The sequence below is a fragment of the Gekko japonicus genome, unplaced genomic scaffold (assembly GCF_001447785.1).
Source record: "Gekko japonicus isolate JY-2015 unplaced genomic scaffold, Gekko_japonicus_V1.1 scaffold794, whole genome shotgun sequence".
NCBI classification, from domain to species: domain Eukaryota; kingdom Metazoa; phylum Chordata; class Lepidosauria; order Squamata; family Gekkonidae; genus Gekko; species Gekko japonicus.
In genome coordinates this window covers 756,544-776,587 of record NW_015164692.1, presented here as the reverse complement: position 1 = coordinate 776,587, position 20,044 = coordinate 756,544, and the positions used below count along the sequence as shown (strand labels likewise).

The following is a 20,044-nucleotide window of genomic DNA, read 5'->3' as shown; positions in this document are numbered from 1 at the left end:
TAATTTATTAAAAATAATTAAAAGACATAGACAACAGTTAATTACAGTAAAATCAATGAGATAATCTTGCTCTTAGCATTAAAAGATTACTAGGCCTTGGATAGTGGAAAAATTGGGGAGACAGTCTTGGTGGCAAGCACATTTGTTTGCCGAATGCATATAACTGAGCTATGGAATTGACGCGTTCTGCATTCTCTTTCTAACACTTAAAAAAACTGCCTAGCCTGGTTTCAGGAGTGGTGTGCCACGCCAGAGAACCAGCCTGCAATAAATCGTCAGTTTGGGAGGAGACTGCCCTTATGTAGATTGAGAGCCTACACAAAGTAGTTGTTAAATTGCTTGTCTCGCAGGAATAATCGTAGGCCAGATGGGAGGGAAATGAACTACTTTTTTGTTAAACTTCATTGTCTGATCACCTGGAGGAGATTATGATTCACCCTAGTTGATCAAGCTAGTTGCCAGTCACAAGCCTGGAAGTAACCGAAGTATCGTTCATTTATTTGCTTTCCTTTCTTTTCAAGAGCTACGTAGTGAAACTCTCTGGTTTGAACAAGGCTGCTTATCAGAGCTGCTTGAGGTCATTCGAAAGCTTGCTTGGCGTGCACTCCAATGTCGGCATCCGAGACTTGGCTGTTCAGTTTGGCTGCACGGAGGCCGTGAACGTGGCCTCCAAAATATTGCAGAGGTAAGGGTTGTTGAAGAAAGTTGTGTATGTCAATTTTTGCTATTAAGAGGTATCCTTAGATTTGGGTAGTAGTTGTTGGATTACTGGTTCGTTTCTTTGTTTTTTAATGCATTGTTTAAACGGAACTGTTTGTGAAGAGTCGAGTCAGTGGAAAAGGTCAGATTTGGTCTTTTGGCCATATGAGGTAGTGCACAAATTGTCTCTTTGAGGATGATCTGAGAATGGTCACTCAATGCATGGTCACTCAATGCATGAGTGCAATCAGATACAAAGTATGATATCATCCGTCATATGGACACAAAAAAAAGGACTTCCTAGCATTAGACATAAACCATACAAAAGCTGTGGAGTAAGACACTAATCAAAGTAGAAGCTCATGAATCTTGAATAAGTAACACTTGTAAGTGAACAGTATATCAAATTTTACATAAATACACAAAGCACAATAAGAACATAAATGCAGGTAATGCAATAGATCAATGAAGGTTCCGGATATGCATTTCATTTTGTTTGTCTTCTTTAGGAATGCTTATATATCAATACACTTGTTGTGTTCATTCGTCTCTTTGATCAATTTTAGAATTCAATACATTTCTTAGTTTTTCAAAGGTAACAGTAATCTTTTGGTGGGTAACCAATGATAAATTTCAAGTTAACCATTCTACAGACTTATTCTACTTTGATTAGCACCTTATTCCACAGCTTTTGTATCAGATCCCTAGTTCTGCTGAATAACAGACTAGGTGAGATGCTGTGGCAGATTCTATATGTTCTCTTGCATGTTTGGCTGTGTGTGGAGAAACAAATTGTTGTCTCTCAAGAGAGCTCAGAGTTCAAGATTTATGATGCTAAGCTCAGTCTTTGGCATCTGGGTCAGCAAGGACCCTGACGGGCTAAATGAAGGTTCTGAAATTAATGAGGCGTCTAAGCCAAAGGTGTATGTAGCTTAGACCGCTGAAGGCACATCCTAATGGCTTTGGTCTCAGAAGGCAGGTTTCTCATTTCAGGTATGAATCCAGTCTGCCTGGATCTCAGCAAACTGATCTCGACTTGTCCAAACCCTTATTCACAACAGCCGCACTGTTAACCGCTTGCAGGTAAAGTTGACCACTTTCCCGTCTGTCCCTGTTGGGACTGACACCGAGGGGTTCTCTTTGTATTGGTGCAGAATGGGCTGGTTTAGGGATCTGTTGGACGTGAAGGACTTTGTGCTGCCTCTTAGCTTCTAACTTCAGAGGATCGTAGAAAGCCAGAGGGATAGATAAGTCCAGGACTTGTTCATCCCTTCCTTTCTCGTGCTCTGATGCTATTTCAGGGCATCTTTCTTCCTTCCGGCTAACACTTTTCCTCTTCTCCATCTTGCTACTGTGAGAGCCAGATGTGCTTCCTGCATCTCCATCCCTCCTGGTCATATTAGAATCCTATCTCTGTCCATATCCATGTTATCAGATTTGATAAGGTCTTCCCGTAAGGTCCTGTCCAGTCTGTTATAATCAGAGCAATTCGTCCAGAATTACTCAGAGACTGGGCAAGGATTTGAACCTGGATTCTCCCCGGTTATAGTCCAGCACTCTGACTGTTGCCACAGACTGGCCCTGAGTCTCAGGTCGGCACCGGTTGTTCATTGACTTCAGAACCACCAAAGCTTCCCCAACACACCAACCCCTCTCTTGTGACACTGTTCAGGAACTGCAGTCTCACCACACGGGGGAGTCTTTCCCCAAAACTGGAGACAAAAGGAAGGGAAAGTTTCCGATGCTTCTTTGCGCCCTCGAAAGGATCTTCAAGATGAGCTTTCCCATCTTCCTTGGCTTTTCCATATATTTTTCTATATGGTGTTCTATCTTGTGCTTATAATACAAAGATTTAACAGGCCAGAAACACCAAAGGCCCATTGCCATGCTTTACGCTGCATACGCAAGGAGTTAGAAACTAGTTCTGGTCTTCGTTTCAGTGGCTTAGAGGTTAAGACACTGAGCTGCAGACTGGAAGGTCGGTAGCTCAGCAGTTCGAGACCCTAGTGCCGCATGACGGAGTGAGCTCCCGTCTCTGGCCCCAGCTCCTGCCAACCTAGCAGTTCGAAAGCGGGAAATTGCAAGTAGATAAAGAGGTACCGCTTCAGTGGGAAGGTAACAGTATTCCGTGCGCCTTGGCGTTTAGTTAAGCCACATGACGACGGAAAAGTCTTTGGACAGCGCTAGCTCTTTGGCTTGGAAACAGAGATGAGTATCGCAACCCTAGAGTCGGAGTCGACGGGCTTTCAAGCAAGGGAAACCTTTACCTTTACTAGCCATGTTGGTCTCCAGTCGCAAGATTGGAGTCCACGAGCACCTTAACAACCAATAAGTGAGCAAGGGAAACCTTTGCCTTTACTAGCCATGTTGGTCCATGAGCACCTTAAAAAGTATGAGCTTTCAAGAGTCAAAGCTCTTGGGAGCTTAGAATTTCAGAAGCATTTATACTGGAAATCTTGTTGGTTTTTAAGGTGCCCCTGGACTCAAATCTTGCTCCAGTTCTGATCTTGTATATTTTTAAAAAGTAACAATGGAGCTGCTGCAGTTGAATCCTGGCCCAGTTTCCTTGTGATTAACAATCTGGATCCATTGTTGCTTTTTTCCCTCTCTCTCACAAGGATGGGCATTCATGCACACCGACATCTGCCGTCTGTAAGCGCATCTAACTGTGCATTGTTTACCCTGACTGGTAGCACCTGTGGGTCTTCAAGCTTCAATAGGTCTTTCCTAACTCTTGAGCTCCCTGTTTAAGTGGAGATGCTGGGGATCGAACCTTGGATGTTCTATGTACAAAACACGGGTGCTACTGCCATGCTGTTGTCCCCAGTTCTGCAACCCACAGGGCTTAAAGGGCCCAAGATGATTAGCATCCTTTTTTTAAAAATCACCTGGCTTTTTGTTGGCAGGTGCTTGAAGCTGAAAGTGGATAAGAGCAAAATGGTGGCCACGTCCGGTGTGAAGAAAGCCATCTTCGACCGCCTTTGTAGCCAGCTGGAGAAGATCGGCCAGCAGATCAGCAGTATGTATTCCGCCCTTCCCAACCCCAGCTTCAGGGGGGTGACGTCTTATAAGCAGGGCTGTCATTTGATTTGGTAAATCGTAGGCGAATAATCATATGGGAGTTACGTGCGTGGACTCTAATCTGGGAGAACCGGGTTTGATTCCCCACTCCTCCACTTGCAGCTGCTGGATGATTTTGGGCAAGCCATAGTTCTGTCAGAGCCATTCTGAAAAGAGCAGTTCTTGAAAGAGCTCTCTCGGCCCCACCTATCTCACAGGGTGTCTGTTGTGGGGACACGATAGGAGTTTGTAAGCTGCTCTGAGACTCCAGAGTGAAGGGTGGGGGTATAAATCCAATCTTCTCCTCCCCCTCCCCTCCTCCTTTTACATCTGCATAGATTTCCATGTGTGTTTCAAGGGAAACAAGCATATTTTTTATGTTTTTAGATGGCATTGCTGACACATTGTCGGAAGAAATGCTTCCTCCAAATTGAGATGAGGAGCTTGTGTTCCAAGAATATGTCTACCACCTGTAGATTTTTTTTCCAGTGGTTACATCAAAAATAATTTGTATTTTAAAAAATTGCTTCCTGATTCATCAGAAACACTTAAAAACTAATTCATTGACTAAACATTGCAGCCTTGCTTAAAAGCCCTTTAGATTATAGAATAATGCTTCTTTTTTTAGATTTATTTATTCATTTGTACCCCACTTATCTCCCGATGGCAACCCAAAATGGCTTATGACATTGTTATCTCAGAACAACGGCCCTGCGAGGTAGGTTAGGCTGAGTGTGTGCGCCTGGCCCAAGGTCACCCAGCAAGCTTTCATGGCACAGTAAGGATTCGAATCCAGGCCTCCCAGATCTTAGTCTGACACTACCCAGTACACCACACTGGTTCTTCTGTATCTATTTATCGTCTTTACTGTTTTTACAACCGGAGTCATAAACTGCAAGGCTCTGATGTATTGTAAAGTGGCTTGAATGTGTAGAATGCCCAGGGCTCTAGTCGGGGGGGGGCTCTCAGGTACGGAGCTCCGGAAGAGAACCTCTAGGGGGCGGGGCGGTCACGTGGTGAAGCCCCACCCCCTTCTTTACCCCGCCCTCTGCTTCGATCCTCATTCCATTTGGGAATGAGGATGAAGCAGGAGGGTAAGTAGCCGGGCCTTCTGACACACTTCCGGTGATGTCAGGGGGTGTGGCCTTCTGTCACTTCCGGTGATGTCAGGGGGCGTGGCATATGCAAATAAGTTATGCTAATGAGCTCCGGCAGCTCTTTTTCTACAACAAGACCCCTGAGAATGCCTACAGTTTTCGGTAAATGAAAAGAAATCCAGTGTGAGGGAAAAGACGGCAAAGAAGTGGCTCTGATTAGAGGGTCTGTGCAGCAGAGCTCTGCTTACCATATACAAGAAATTGCCTTACACTGAATCAGACCCTTGGTCCATCAAAGTCAGTATTGTCCATTCAGACTGGCAGCGGCTCTCCAGGGTCTCGGGCAGAGGTCTTTCACATCACCCACTGCCAGGTCTTTTAACTGGAGATGCCGGGGATTGAACTTGGGACCTTCTGCATGCCCAGCAGATGCTGTACTACTGAGCCACAGTCCCTCCCTCCCATACTTAACATGTGGAATTCACTGCCGCAGGAAGTGCTGGCAGCTATAAGCATAGACAGCTTCAAGAGGGGTTTGGATAAACATGGAGCAGAGGTCCATCAGTGGCTACTAGCCACAAGGTATAGATGGAACACTGTGTCTGGGGCAGTGATGCTCTGTATTCCTGGCACTTCGGGGGCCACAGTGGGAGAGCTTTTGGGGTTCTGGCCCTACTGGTGGACCTCCTAATGACACCTGGGTTTTGGCAACTGTGTGACATAGAGTGTTCAACTAGATGGGCCACTGGCCCGATCCAGCACGGCTTCCCTTATGTTCTTACTTTTTTACACTTACTAGGCTTTGCTCTGGACCTCTAGACAGGCTGCAGTATGAAAACATAAAAAGTTAAAATCGAGCCAAAGCCTTATTTCCAAGTAAAAGCCTAATCCTGAAAGTGATCACAAATGGGAAAAAAATGGGCTTTCATAGGAGACTTTAGCTTGGTGGTAATGTACATGGAGGATGAAGCCCCATAGCTGTGGGGCAGCTGCCCTAAAAGCTAGTGGAATTGTTAAGAGGCTATTTTCAAAAGCTACATCTGAAGCAGGGCTGTAGCCAGCAGTGGGGTGCATGGGGTGGCGCCCCCAATCAAATTTACAGCTCTCCCACCCCAATCTCCTCATTTAATTTAGAAGTTTGGCTGGTATAGCTACAGCTGTGCAGCCGCCACACCGGCCTGAAGCCCTTGATGCCTTCCTCCCCGTGCAGGAATTCCGCTGAGTCGCCAGGGAGGGGTGGGGGGTTTCTTTTCTCTGCTTCTTCGCCTCTCCCCGGACCACGCTTCTTTGGCCTTCTCCTGGAAACAGTCCTGGCTATGGGGCTGATCTGAAGCTGCCATATACTGAAGCCGCCCACCGATGGTCCATTCGCTTTGGATTGGCAGCCACTAGGGTATTGATGGAGAAAAACGATTCATAACAATTGGTACAAGACCTTTCGAACAGGGGTGAGCTATTGTTCTGAAGTCTGGGGTATCATAAACCCCCCCTGTAAGGAGTTTGTCCTCTTTCTCTCCAAAGGAGAAAACGTTCAGCTGACAGCTGAGGAAACAAAACCCCAGAAGACTTTACAGGAACGCTGTGATAAGGAAGGCGGTAAGTGTCAGCAGCTGGACTACTCTGCTTGCATCACCCGGTAAGGCAGGCTCTCCTAGGAACCAAGCTGCCTACAAAGAAGCTCTAAGCTATGCTGGAGTCCTCTGGTTTACCCCAAGGGTTGAAAATTCCTTCCCAGCAAAGCTTCATTAGGCCCATGGCATAAATTGAAACCCATCTTCTCCAGTATGCACGCAGCTAAGTTTTCTCAGCTCGTCCTGGTCAGCAAGTCTTTACACACACCAAACCAACCTCCTCCAGTAGCAAACACCCATACAGCACCTACATTATGTGGCCTGAGCTCATTCTACTCAGTTGCTCATTTTAACTCCCCCTACGGACAGAACAGAACGACGAAGTAGGTGAAGGATGTTCTTGGGGGGGTCTTGGCGGCTAAGTCGGTTGCGTTTGGTCTTACAGCTGCAACTGCATAAGAGGGGCTTTTTGGTGTCTCTTTTTCCACGACAGCTGTTGGAGCTGAAGTCAGGATGCCTTGCAAGCGTCCGAAAAGGGCAGCTGCACCGGAAGACGACTACGAAGAATGGAAACGGAGGATTCTGGAAAATGCCGCTAAATCACAGCAGGACGACGTTGGATCTGAGCGTCTCGGAACGCAGCCAGCTTCTGGGGTTTAACTTCTAATACGCTTTTATGTCACCTGATTTTAAAGACTTGTTAAAGTGCTGGTTTCGCAGAATCTTCCCCAGATGGGTGCGGTCCCGCATCATTGGGATTTTGGATATTGTGTTGTCTGTTGTAAAGAAGACTAGAACTATGTATGTGTGTGTGTGTCCCCCAATACGAATTACCTGGACAAACCTTTTAACACCTGAAAAAACCACCTTATTTTATTTTTGAAACCCTCACAGACACTTCTCAAAGTACCTCAAGTTTCTGCTGCTTTAAGCAAACTGATTCCTGTGTGACCAGATGCGCAATGTTCAGCCTAGAACACATTGCCAAATTTAGGATTCGGTCCTATTCAATTAACTTTAAACCCACCCACCCCGCTTAGAAAGCAAATGTTGTGTCAAAAATTCTAACTATGCTTGCGTGGAAGTAAAGTTTGTTGTCTTCAGTGGAACTGGTTTCCATTTAAGAGGCTTAGAATCAGAACTCAGTACTGTATTTTGTCTTCAGATGTGAATGCAAGAACCAAGTATGCAGGTATCCTGTCTAGCTCTCTCCAAAGACTTCAGAGTCTGAAAGGAGAGTGGCATTTGACACGAGAGAATTTTCAACCGTACATTTTTAGCCTTTGAACAACTACAGACTACATTTTAAACGTGATGCATTGTCTTAAACCTTCCATCTTCCTGGTGTGTTTTTTAGCTTGTCTTAGCAGGAGAGTTGCCTCTTCTACAGAAACAATAATAAAATTTTTAAATTGTACATGTTCATTCCCTGGGGTTTTTTTTGCAAATATCAGAGGTCAATGTTTAATTCTGCTCTCATGCTGCTAGTCCACAATGTCAACACATCCCAAATTGTTTTTTGACAAAGCATTGTGCCACCAAAATTACAATACTGCCCGCAGGCTCAACAAGGGTGGGGGGACCCTGCTGCAGTGGACTGGGTCAGCGTGGGCAAATGAAAGCAGGGACAAAGCATACCTAGGGGACAAACGGGTGCCAAGAAGAGCAGATCTCTTCTGTTGTATCCCGCGTGCTGTTTTCACTGAATATTTGAGAACATCCCAGCAAAATTATGGTAGGAATTGTCTTCCATTTTTCAAGGATACCTTCCCACCATATGCTAAAGTTCACAACCAGGATGACGTTCTTAGTTTCATTCATGGGGGGGAAAGTGTAATTAGAGAAACGAAGGCGTACGGCATACTTCGAGCTTCTTTTCCTGTGATAATTTGTCAAAGAGGAATTGATTCCATTCAAGAGAGGCAGAGAGTCCCGTTCTATCCGGTTAGGTCTGAAGGCAAAGACTTGAGCGTGCTTGGGGCTAATGAGATGGAAAAGAAAAAGGACTTGTCGGATGGGGAAGAAGAGGACTTTTAGCTAAAATTGGTCAAGTCCATTGGTTTTTCTCCTGGCGCAGGCTATGCGGGGTTATCGGACTGACTTGGGAATCGCCTTAGTCGGTTGGCGGCGGCAACCACGTAGAAATGCTTCTGCAAAAGAAGAGAGACAAGTGGGGTGTTATTTTGAGAGCCAGAGTAGCATAAGCGGCGGTCAGTCCTAGGGGTATGCATTCAACTAAATCTGAGCCGAAAAATACCTTACCGGTATTTTCCAGATATTCTCTCAGCTGGATATAGATTGGGGCTGAATTTGGGCTATTCAAAATGGCTAAGCCCAAATCAGGACCACCAGATAGTTGAAGCTAAAGGGCGTTTAAAGGGACCGCAATCCCTTTAAACTCCTTTCTGTCCTTCATTGAAACCCATTATTTATTTATTTATTTATGTGGGGGAATTTTAGAAGGCGAATTGGACCCTTTGGTCCAATTTTTTTTTTAAAAAAACTTGGGGGCTTTGAGGAGAGGCACTACAGCTATGCTGCAAATTTGGTGCTTCTACCTCAAAAAACAGCTCCCTCAGATACCAGCAGATTGATTCTTCATTATACCCTATGGCAGTGGTGGCGAACCTATGGCACGGGTGCCAGAGGTGGCACTCAGAGCCCTCTCTGTGGGCACGCGTACCATCGCCCCAGCCAGGCCCAGACCATCATTAAAGTGTCAAATTCTCTGCCAAATAATTTTAAGTAAGTGAAAGCATTTGGGATTGCTTTCTTTACTTTGTTTGGAATATCTTAACTTAATGTATGAGTTGTTTTTTCTAAAGTAAAACCTCAGTATTCAGGTTAAATTGCCGTGTTGGCACTTTGCGATAAATAAGTGGGTTTTGGGTCGCAGTTTGGGCACTCAGTCTCTAAAAGGTTTGCCATCACTGCCCTATGGGGACCATTGACTCTACTGGTCCCCATAGGTAGGGTATAATTGAGCCAGAAAAAGTTGGGATTCCTGAATATTTACTGAATCTGAATACCATACCGTTATTGGGATTTAGGAATACTGGGAAATACCGATATTTTGGGGGTGCCATATACCTAAACCTGATCATACCGATTTTTTTTTTTGCACATCCCTAGTCAGTTCCAAGGTCGTACTCCGCTAGCACAGTGCTTCACCTTCAGTCCACTACCAGCCACTGCTTATGTGACATTATCATCAAACACACCCTAAGCCACAAGTAATAAACATGACAAGCCAACCTATTTAGCAAGACATTTATGATCTATATACCAATGATGCATTGATTTCAGGCATGCATTCAAGGTGACCCTTGTGCCTAGGGGCGATACACCAACTCCTGAATGCTCAAAGGATAGCCGTGTTGGTCTGCAGTAGACCAACTTAATTCAAGTCCAGTAGCGCCTTAGGGACCACTAGATTTTCACAGTAAGAGCTTTTGTCAGATACCAATGAAAGGAACTTTGACTCTAAAAGGCTCGTGCCCTGAAAATCTTGTTGGTCTCTAAGATGCTACTATGGGGAGCGGTGGCACAGAGGATTTATCCTCTGGTTACAGTAACATCTGAACTGAACTGAACTGTCAGTTCTAGCCCGCGCTGGTGTGAGCTACCAGCCTTGTTCCCAACTCGCCGTCCACCCAGCGGTACGAAAGCTTCGGCGAGTAGATAATATGGGTACCACTCCATAGAGAGGGTGGGCACACTAAGCCCCCTCGGTGGGGGAAAATGTTAGCCGGCGAAACGGAATGTCCAGCTCGGAAGCCTGGAAAGATCTCTTCGGCATTAAGAAGCCTGCGATGAGTCAATCCGGCCAGGCGGTGGCAGTGTGGCGCTGAGACTCGAAGCAGTCCTGGAAGAACTGACGTCATCAAGCCAAGCCGAGTGAATGCCGTCTGGAACACCTCTAGGGTCCAGCCTCTGAGGCTACAGCTGAACAAAATCCCCGTCGGCTGCAAACGTGTGCGACTTAAAAGATTTATATGTTGTCCTCCCTTACCCCCTATGAATCATTGTTAGTCCCGTGTGTATATGAGTAACTGTCAATCGCTCACAGCCAGCAGCTCTGCAGGATTGAGTGATTAATCAATCAAAAGATATTGTTGTTATTATTACTGGACTTGAATCGAGCAGTCCTTGACGTTCAGTTTGATTCCCATTTGCTGTGTCCTACTTAAAGGGTATTGTTTATCCCTGACTTGGATAGTCCGGGCTAGCCTGACCTCTGAAGCTCAGCAGGGCCGGCCTTGGCTTGCATTTGGATGGGAGACCTCCAAGGAATAATGGTCATGAGGTGGAGGCAAGCAGTGGCAAACCATCTCTGGGCGTCTCTAGCCTTGAACACTCTATGGGGCTGCCATAAGTTGGATGCAACTTAACAACAACAAAAATTGATCCCTGAGGGGCTGGTGCCGGTTCCACCTCAGAGGTAGTGGAGTGCAGTGGTTAGAGCGTTGGACTAGGAGCTGAGAGGCCTCGCTCTGCCACTAAACCTTGCTGGGGGACCTTGGGCCCGTCACACACCCACCCCAGCCTAATCTACCTCACAGGGCTGATGTTGTGAGGCTAAAACAAAGGAAGAGAGAATAAGCTGCTTTGGGTCCCCACCCCACTGGGAAGCAATCTGGGGTATAAATATCTTAAAGAAACAAAGCATTAGCTGATTCCTGCAAATCACAAGGCTTGTAAATGCTTGCCGTTCCAACCAATCTCCAAAGATTCCTGCAGTTCCGCTCCAGAAAGTGGCTATTTTGGGCCGTGCCGATTCCTTTTGTATGAAGGAATCTATTTTATTTATTTGTCCAGTTGTATCCCGTCTTTCAGCCCTGGAGGAGGCTTTCTAATCACATCTCTAACTTGCTGGGAACTCGGTCCAAGAGCCAGTGTGTCATCCGCTTAAGTGTAGCTGCCCTACGGATCGTGGCAACCTTTTGAGGATTCAGGGTGTTGACATGATCAAGGGGGGAAACGGCAGCTGTCCGATCTTTGTTATTCTGGCCATGAAGAGTGATACTTCAGTCCTCCCACAGGGGAAACGGTGACATTTCTTTATAGAGCAAATTCCTTATTTTGCCAACACTCCTTTTCTGGGGTTACTGTAGGGCAGCTGGAACCCCAAGAAAGAAGAAGAGTGACCTGGGAGAAGAAAGGCCAGCTCTAATGCACAGAGGACGAGCTTTCAGCACCCAAACCGCACACAGCTGATTTGGTGTAGGGCTGGCAAATGTAAGGTCCGGCAGAACAGCCGTGGCACGAGGGCCATTTTTGAGAGTTGGGTTGGTACACTAGTATGGTGCCCCTGGTGCCAACTGATACTTTTTCTGGTGCCCACTGGGTGTTTTTAGAAACTGGGTGGGGCTTTTCTCAGCAGACCACGGGACAACTGATTGGCTGTGCAGATTTTTAAAGACAAGGAGTTGGTTTTATAGCCTCGCCCTTCACTATCTGAAGGCGTCTCAGAGTGGCTGACAATCTCCTTTCCCTTCCCTTCCCCACAATAGACACTCTATGTGAGGTAGGTGGGGCTGAGAGGGCTCTCTCAAGGACTGCTCCTGAGAGAACAGCTCTGAAAGAACTTGTGACTGATCCAAGGTCACCCAGCTGGCTGCATGTGAAGGAGTGGGGAATCAAACCCACTTCTCCCAGATTAGAGTCCATCGTTCTTAACTACTACATGACAGCTGGCCCTGCAGGTCCACAGGGTGTCTTCTTTTGCCGCTCTTAAGTGTAGTGGTTAAGTGCGCGACTCTAATCTAGGAGAACCGGGTTTGATTCCCCACTCCTCCACTCGCAGCTGCTGGATGACCTTGGGCAAGCCATAGTTCTGTCAGAGCTGTTCTTGAAAAGAGCCGTTTCTGTCAGAGCTCTTTCAGCCCCACCTACCTCATAGGGTGTCTGTTGTGGGGAGGGGGAGGGAAAGGAGTTTGTAAGCCGCTCTGAGACTCCGAGGGAAGGGCGGGGTATAAATCCAATCTCCTCTTCTACAGAAGACAGCAGTAAAAAAGAGCAAGAGTCCAGTAGCACCTTAAAGCCTAACAAAATTGGTGGCAGGGTATGAGGGTGGGGTAAATATCCAATCTCTCTTCTCTTCTACACCAAACTGGCAAGTGCCAACACAACATTGCCAACCCTGCCACCGGCTGAAGCATGATAGGTTCCAGCAGGGCTCTTTTTGTAGAAAAAGCCCAGCAGGAACTCATTAGCATATTGGGCCACACCCCTGACAGCACAGCTCAGTAGCACATTAGGCCACACCCCCATGTTACCAGAAGTGTGGTTATCCAGCCACACCCACCTTTTGCTTCTTATTCTGTTTACCTTGTTTGTTGTCAAAACCCAGGGCTTTTTTGTAGCAGGAACTCCTTTGCATGTTAGGCCACACACCCCTACTGTAGCCAATCCTAATGAGTTCCTGCTGTTGGGTGTGGCCTATTATGCTAATGAGTTCCTGCTGGGCGTGGCCAACTCGGGAGCCAGCCGGAACTCCGTTCCTGGGCGTTCCTGCTCAAAAATAGCCCTGGCTTCCAGCCTTCTTCTAATGATTTCAGTCAATTCACTGACTAAATGTTGCAGCGCTCAGACTAGAGTTACCAACCTCGGGGAGGGGGGGCCCTGGAGTTCACATGGAATTGCAGCTGATCTCCCGACCGCAAAGGCCAGTTTCCCTGGAGAGAAGGGCAGTTTCGGAGGGTGGGTTCTTCTGGCATCGCATCCCTGCTGACCTCCCTGCCCTCTAAGGTTTCCAGGTTCGGAAACACCTGGGGATCTGAGCCTGGGAGGGGTGGGCTTTAGGGAGGGCAGGGACCTCAGTGGGGTATAATGCAGTACAGTCCACCTTCCAAAGCAGCCATTGGGCATCAAACAAGGTCAACAGAATGAGAAGCAAAAGGTGGGTGTGGCTGGATGAGCACACTTCTGGTAACATGGGGGTGTGGCCTAATATGCCAATGAGCTGTGCTGTCAGGGGTGTGGCCTAATGTGCTAATGAGTTTCTGCTGTTGGGTGTGACCTATTATGCTAATGAGTTCCTGCTGGGCTTTTTCTACAAAAAGAGCCCTGGAATAAGTATTTTTTAATAAGGCATCTAAGTAGTCTAGAGATCAGTTGTCATCCCAGGCAATGCTCCCTCTAAGCTGTGGAATCCTGTGAGCAAAAATTCTGCTTTGTGAGCTACTGGCATTAAAGTTGTGGGCGAGCGATATGGCTGCTGCATAAATGAGTTTGCTCTGGAGCCGTCCTTCCTGAGCTAAGGCAAAAATGTGTGAGCCGGAGGCTTAAAAACTGTGAGCTGGCTCACACTAACTCAGCTTAGGGGGAACACTGAGGGGATCTTCAGCCCTGGCCTGGACGCTAGCAATCCCGCTGCCCTCACCAACCACCGCCCTCTCCCCACCCTACCCCGAAACCATCTCCAAAACTCCAGGGATTTCCCAAGCCGGACCGTACTAAAAGCAAGAAGTCAATGTCACCTTTACCTTCCATTTTTTGTGGGTCATGTAACTCTGCAGCAGCAGCTGGGACTTCAAGCGGACCCTGGATTTCTGGGCTTTGCCGGAAAGGTCCGCCAGCCATTCATGTTTCAGGCAATTTGCTGCGCTTATCCTGCCGCTGTGAAAATGAGGAAGGGAGAGGATTGGTGGACAGGCAGCCTGGAACACGGTCATTGCTGCTTCTTTCCACTGCGTTGAGTCTTTGGAAAGAAACAGCAGCCGTTTTCTGCTAAACGGTCTGCTTATTTTGGAACCCAGTGACATGCTGACAGGAGATGGAAAGGCAGATGGGAAGAGATCATTCGGGGGCTGCCAGCTCGAGGAATTGAAATTTTCCTGCCACCTGCCCAACACCTTGGATTGATTCACACATGTGACAAGCAATGCTCCCTCTAAGCTGTGGAGTCTTGTGAGCAAAAGTTCTGCTTTGTGAGCTACTGGCATTAAAGTTGTGAGTGAGCGATTTGGCTGCTGCATAAATGAGTTTGCTCTGGAGCCGTCCTTCCTGAGCTAAGAGAAAAATGTGTGAGCCAGAGGCTAAAAAACTGTGAGCTAGCTCACACTAACTCAGCTTAGACGGAACACTGGTGACAAGTGATGTTCCGTGTATGTGAATGGGCCATCGCCACTGTAACACACCAGGGAATTCCCAAACTGCTTTCATATCACTTCAAATACAATAGACTTCCAGTGGAGTTCATTTATAGATCCAGGTGCCGGTCTTGAAGCATAAACAGAGAAATCACATGGGGTCTATGCATGTGTGAACAAGTTGCAAGGGGAAAATATCACAAGGCTGAGAATCCCTGGACAGAAATGGTGGGTATAAACCAGATCTTACCTATAAGTCAGGTGGGACCTAGGAAGGACTCTACAACTCTGGTCCAGGCCTCTTTAAGAGCTGAAGGGTTATTATCACCTTTGCCTCAGGGCATGCACTCAGTTCTCATGGAGCCTAGAACTCCATTGTGTCATAGGAATAGCAGACCTCTTTATTTACCAAAAAAGCACCCTTATCTGGAAAGACCAGAGGAAAACACGGACTGGAGCAAAAAACAGAACACTAGTCTTATGACACCTTGTCTTTTCAGCCTAGCTCCTCCTGAGAGGATGAGATTGAAAATCAGCACCTGGCTCTGCCTGAAAGCAGGGCATATCTTGCTGGCTCAAAGTGCTGCAAAACTGCCACAATGCACTTTGCTTAGAAAAAACGTAGTATGACAACAGAGCAAAATATTGTGAGAAAAGACAGCACAAGGCTTGAATAATTCAACCAGGACTTTGTGAAGGGGCACGGGGAGGGGGCAAGGAAAACCTGTTCTGAACATAATTTTGAAGAAGAGCCTCTGTACCTCTTTTCCTTCACCAGGAGTCTTGACACAAAGTCTTTTGCTTCTTCTGACACTTGCTCAAACGCTTCTGCATCAAAATCCCAGCTACAGTTCACAATGTAATTCATCGTCTCTGCGTCCGTTTCTCCAAGGAAAGGCGATAGACCACTGAGCCTGAGACAGTCAAAGGAAGATCCTGTATAGAGATGCTTGTTCTTGTGTGTAACATAACTCTGGCAGGCAATATTTTGTCAAAGATTCATTAGCTGAGCGGAAAGTTAGAAGGTCCCCAAAGGACTCACAGGCAGGGTAAGACCAGTGAACTTCGTAACCCACCTGGAACACTGTTGGTGCAATCCTAAAAACATTTTCCTGGGACCCACTGAATAGACCAAAGTCGAATTCTAAGTAGACCTCACCCTTTTTGAACACATGAAGTTGCCTTCTGCTGAGTCAGGCTATTGTTCCACCAAGGTCAGTCTTGCCGACTGTGACTGGCAGCAGCTTTCTAGGGTCTCACCTCCGACCTGATCCTTCGAACTGTAGATGCCGGGGATTGAACGTGGGACCTTCTACATGTCAAGCAGATGTTGTACGACTGATCCAATGCGGCCCCTCCCACCAACTAGGTCTTTCTCATTTATGCCATCGCAACTTGTTTTTAACAAACAAGAGCTTGTTTTTAGGCACAGGAACATTTCTAGTTTTATAAAAGAGGGGCCGTCAAAAACGACCAGGGGTCATTTCCTACAGGAGCGCACAGGAGCGGAGCTCCGGCAGTAAGGAGCCCAGGGGGCGGGCACATGCAACAAGCCCCGCCCCCTGCTCCCAGCAGCCCTCAGAATAAGTTATGCTAATGAGCTCCTGCACCTCTTTTTCAATGAAATGACCCCTGAAAACGACAATAATCCAACTCCACCTGCATTGTTATTCCCCCCGTTCCCCTTTCCTCAGGGGGCTCAGTGTGGCATGCACGGTTCTCCCTTCTCTGTTTCATGATCATCCTCACAACAATCCTGTGAGGTAGCTTAGGCTGAGAGAGAGTGAAGGTCCAAGGTCGATGAGTAAACTTCTTGGCAGACTTGGGTGTTTGAACCCAGCCCAAATCCTAGTCCCTCAACCACCTGGCCTCACCAGAGTTTACCCATCTGGTAGTCTCACCCTATTCATGATTAAGGCTGCAATCCTAAGAACATTCTTCTGGATGTGAACATCACTGAATAAAAGGGGCTTACCTCTTGACAGGCATTCTTAAGATTGCTTCCTAAGTCATTGGGGGGGTAACTTTCTCTTTAGCTACTAACACTGTGAGCACAGCCCTTAAAGGAGGTAAGAAGTAAATATTTAAAACGATTATTGGCCATCTCTCTGTGAGTTAAACCATCCACCCAACAATACTGAGGACCACTGTGGGGCATTGCTTAGGGTGTCGGATTAGGGTTTGGGAGATCCAGGTTCGAATCCCCACTCTGCCACAGAAGTTCACTTGGTGACCTGAGACTAGTCACTCTCTTTCTCTCAGCCTCAGCTACATCAATGGGGGCTTTGTTGTGAAGGTAAAATAGAGGAGGGTTGAATGATACTGTGATCTGCTTTGGGGCCCACTGGGAAGAAATGTGAGGTACAAATATCTAGATGAATTAATATCAACATAATCAAAATTTGCATATGTTACAACATCTTCATGGAGTTGTATGCTAATTTGCTGCTCGCCTATGTAGAGGTAATCTGCCCATATATATGAACTGTTAGCTTCCATTTCAATGTACCTGAGGAAGTGTGCCTTGCACACAAAAGCTCATGCCTTAAATAAACCTTTGTTGGTCTTAAAGGTGCCACTGGACTCAAAACTTGTTGTATAACTAAAATTAATGTCATGACAGCCTTAAAGATCCTAAACTAGTAAACAGCAGTAAAAAATCCTTAACAACAATGTCCCAGAAATGTAATCCCCATAGCAGGGAGGAACTTCAAATGCCCCTGCACATAGAAATGCCAGGCTACCTTTCTTTAGGCAGGGAGCTGTAGGCATGCAGAAGAGAATATGCTGATGAACATAGCTTTGCTATTGCTGTATTCTAACATGTAAACCCATATCACCCCCCCCCCCCCCCCCGCTTATTTGCTCCCTCGTGGTCCAGATGCCATTCTGGAGTAACTTTCAGCATCCTGGCTGTGTGAAGTATCATCTTACAGAGGCTCTGTTGTCATGACTGCGCCCCTGCTCTCTGGGAAAGTTTACTCACAGCATGTACGCAATGACGCCCACGCTCCACATGTCCGTGGGGAACGACACAAAGTCGTAGTTCACCACTTCGGGAGCTAAGAATTCCGGCGTGCCAAAATTAACTTTCAGCTTCTCGCGGGGTTTGTACCTGGACCAGAAAGGAGAAAAAGGGGACGTCAGTCGAATATTCCTCCTGAAGGGCACGTTGACCATTCCCAAGGCTTTCTTAAAAAAACCCTCAGAATTCTGTGCCAAAAAGACAAGTGAAACCTATGCAGGTTATGCCACTTAAGCAAATCTTGGCATATATCGATCCGCTTTTGATCTTCGAAGGAGAAGGAGGGAAACAGCATGTGGGTGTTCAAATTTTGTACTCGGACTCCAGGAAAAACATGCTTGTGCACTGCTAAGGCTGCTGACCTCCAAGTGGGACTCAGAGATCTCCTAGAGCTACAACTGATCTCCAGACAGCAGAGATCAGTCCCACTGAAGGGGGGGGGAGAATGGCTGGTTTGAGGTAGGGTTGTCAACCTCCAGGTGGTGGCTGGAGATCCCCTGGGCTTACAACCAGGGCTATTTTTGGGCAGGAACGCACAGGAACGGAGTTCCGGCTGGCTCCCGAGTTGGCCACGCCCAGCAGGAACTCATTAGCATAATAGGCCACACCCAACAGCAGGAACTCATTAGGATTGCCTACATTAGGGGTGTGTGGCCTAACATGCAAAGGAGTCCCTGCTACAAAAAAAGCCCTTTTGACAACAAACAAGGTAAACAGAATAAGAAGGGAAAGGTGGGTGTGGCTGGATGACCACACTTCTGGCAACATGGGGGTGCGCCTAATGGGCTAATGAGCTGTGCTGTCAGGGGTGTGGCCCAATATGCTAATGATTTCCTGCTTTTGGGTGTGGCCTATTATGCTAATGAGTTCCTGCTGGGCTTTTTCTACAAAAAAGAGACCTGCTTACAACTGATCCCCGGCTGACAGAGATCATCTTGCCTGGAGAAAATGACCGCTTTAGAAGGGGGACTCTATGGCATGACACCCCATTGAAGTCCCTCCCCTTCCCAAACCCCGCCCTCCTCAGGCTCCACCCTCCACCTCCGATCTCCAGGTATTTTCCAACCCAGAACTTGCAACTCTATTTGGAGGGTGGGGTGTATGGAATTATACCCTTCTGAGGTCCCTTCCCTCCCTGAAACCCTGCAGTCCTCCAGTTCTGCCCCCAGGGTTGCCAGCTCTGAGTTGGGAAATACCTGGAGATTTGGGGGTGGAGCCCGGGGAGGGAGGGAGGGGTCTCAGCAGAGTAATAATGCTGCAGAGACCACCCTCCAAAGCAGCCGTTTTCTCCAGGGGGACTGAGCTCTGTAGTCTGGAGATCGGTTGCAATACTGGGAGATCTCCAGGCCCCACCAGGAGGTTGGCAACTATATCCACCCCCCAAATGTCCAGGATTTTCCCCGACCTGGAGCTGGCAACCCTACTGTACACACATGGGCTGGCTTCTAAGATCTCACCAGGAATTGTCTGCCCAGTTTCCAAACTTATCTGTTTAATGCGCTTGAAAATATTTTTTTTAAACCCTGAATACTGTGCTTCTCGGGAAGTGAAGTGTTCAGTCTTCGTGTTTATAAATCCCATCTTTCCCCCCAAGGAATTCAGGAGGGAGTATGTGGAGAGCCTTATCCAGTAGTCCCCCTCACAACAGCCCTGATAAATAGGCTAGGCTGGAAAAGAGTGTGCGAGGTCACGCAGAGAGAGAGCCATAGCCTCCGTCAGGACTTGAACCCAGGCCCTTTCCCGTCCAAGACTAACACTCAAAGCACTACACCAAACAAGCTCTCTGGACACCCCAGATTTCACAATACCAGAATGCACAGCAGCCCAATAATATACTTTGTAAGGAGCATATGCTCCCAGAATGCAAACATAGGGTTGGACATTAACATAGTCTCCTGCTCAATCCCCCCCCATTCCCTCCTCCTCGCTGCAGCCCCCACCCCACAGAGATTTCTATCCCCGAATCGCCAGCACAGCTTTTTAGATGGCCCCTCCCAACGTGTTTCACTAGCAGAAGAGCTATCAGGATCAAATCAATTGTATTGCATCTATTTATCTCCTTTCCCTCCCTCCAATGAGAACAGCATACGTAGGACTCTCCATTGTATCTTCACAACAACCCTGTGAGGTAGGTCAGGCTGACAGGTTGACTGGCCTAAAAGTCATCCAGCAAACTTTGTGGTTCAATTGGAACCCAGAGCTCCTGAGTCTTTGGCCTGCCACCAGGGAAGCCGGGAAACGTTAACAAACTCCACTCCGTTCTGCCGGCACAAGATCTTCCACAAGATCTGACACAGCATCTAGTGCTTTGTTCCCTTTCTAGTATAGTGTCCAGAAATTAGTTGCACAAGATCTTGCACAAGCAGAAACACATGTAGGGATACTGCAAGGCTGACTCAGCACAAGGAGTTATACAGGGCTCTTTTTGTAGAAAAAGCCCAGCAGGAACTCATTAGCATAATAGGCCACACCCAACAGCAGGAACTCATTAGCATATTA

At 47.2% G+C, this 20,044-nt stretch overlaps 2 protein-coding genes across 5 annotated transcripts in view; one reads left to right on the top strand and one right to left on the bottom strand.

Moving 5' to 3' along the window:
• ORC6 (origin recognition complex subunit 6) overlaps positions 1-7,198 on the top strand; it is a 12,070-nt gene extending 4,872 nt beyond the window's left edge. Inside the window, exons 3-7 of one of the 2 annotated variants that reach the window (XM_015409427.1) lie at positions 522-685; positions 1,693-1,782; positions 3,606-3,718; positions 6,378-6,452; positions 6,921-7,198. In XM_015409427.1, coding sequence (XP_015264913.1) covers positions 522-685; positions 1,693-1,782; positions 3,606-3,718; positions 6,378-6,452; positions 6,921-7,087 — 609 coding nt within the window. In that variant the 3' untranslated portion in view covers positions 7,088-7,198. Of the gene's footprint in view, positions 1-521; positions 686-1,692; positions 1,783-3,605; positions 3,719-6,377; positions 6,459-6,920 lie in introns of both variants that reach the window. The other variant, XM_015409428.1, reaches the window with a different exon arrangement.
• Positions 7,199-7,234: 36 nt separating this feature from the next.
• The window catches only part of MYLK3 (myosin light chain kinase 3), a 56,614-nt gene continuing 43,804 nt past the window's right edge, over positions 7,235-20,044 (bottom strand). For all 3 annotated transcript variants that reach the window (XM_015409425.1, XM_015409424.1, XM_015409426.1), the window contains exons 10-13: positions 17,507-17,635; positions 15,282-15,434; positions 13,915-14,047; positions 7,235-8,577 (exon numbers count right to left, since the gene is read on the bottom strand). In XM_015409425.1, the coding sequence (XP_015264911.1) occupies positions 8,506-8,577; positions 13,915-14,047; positions 15,282-15,434; positions 17,507-17,635 (487 nt within the window). In that variant the 3' untranslated portion in view covers positions 7,235-8,505. The remainder of the gene's footprint in view (positions 8,578-13,914; positions 14,048-15,281; positions 15,435-17,506; positions 17,636-20,044) is intronic.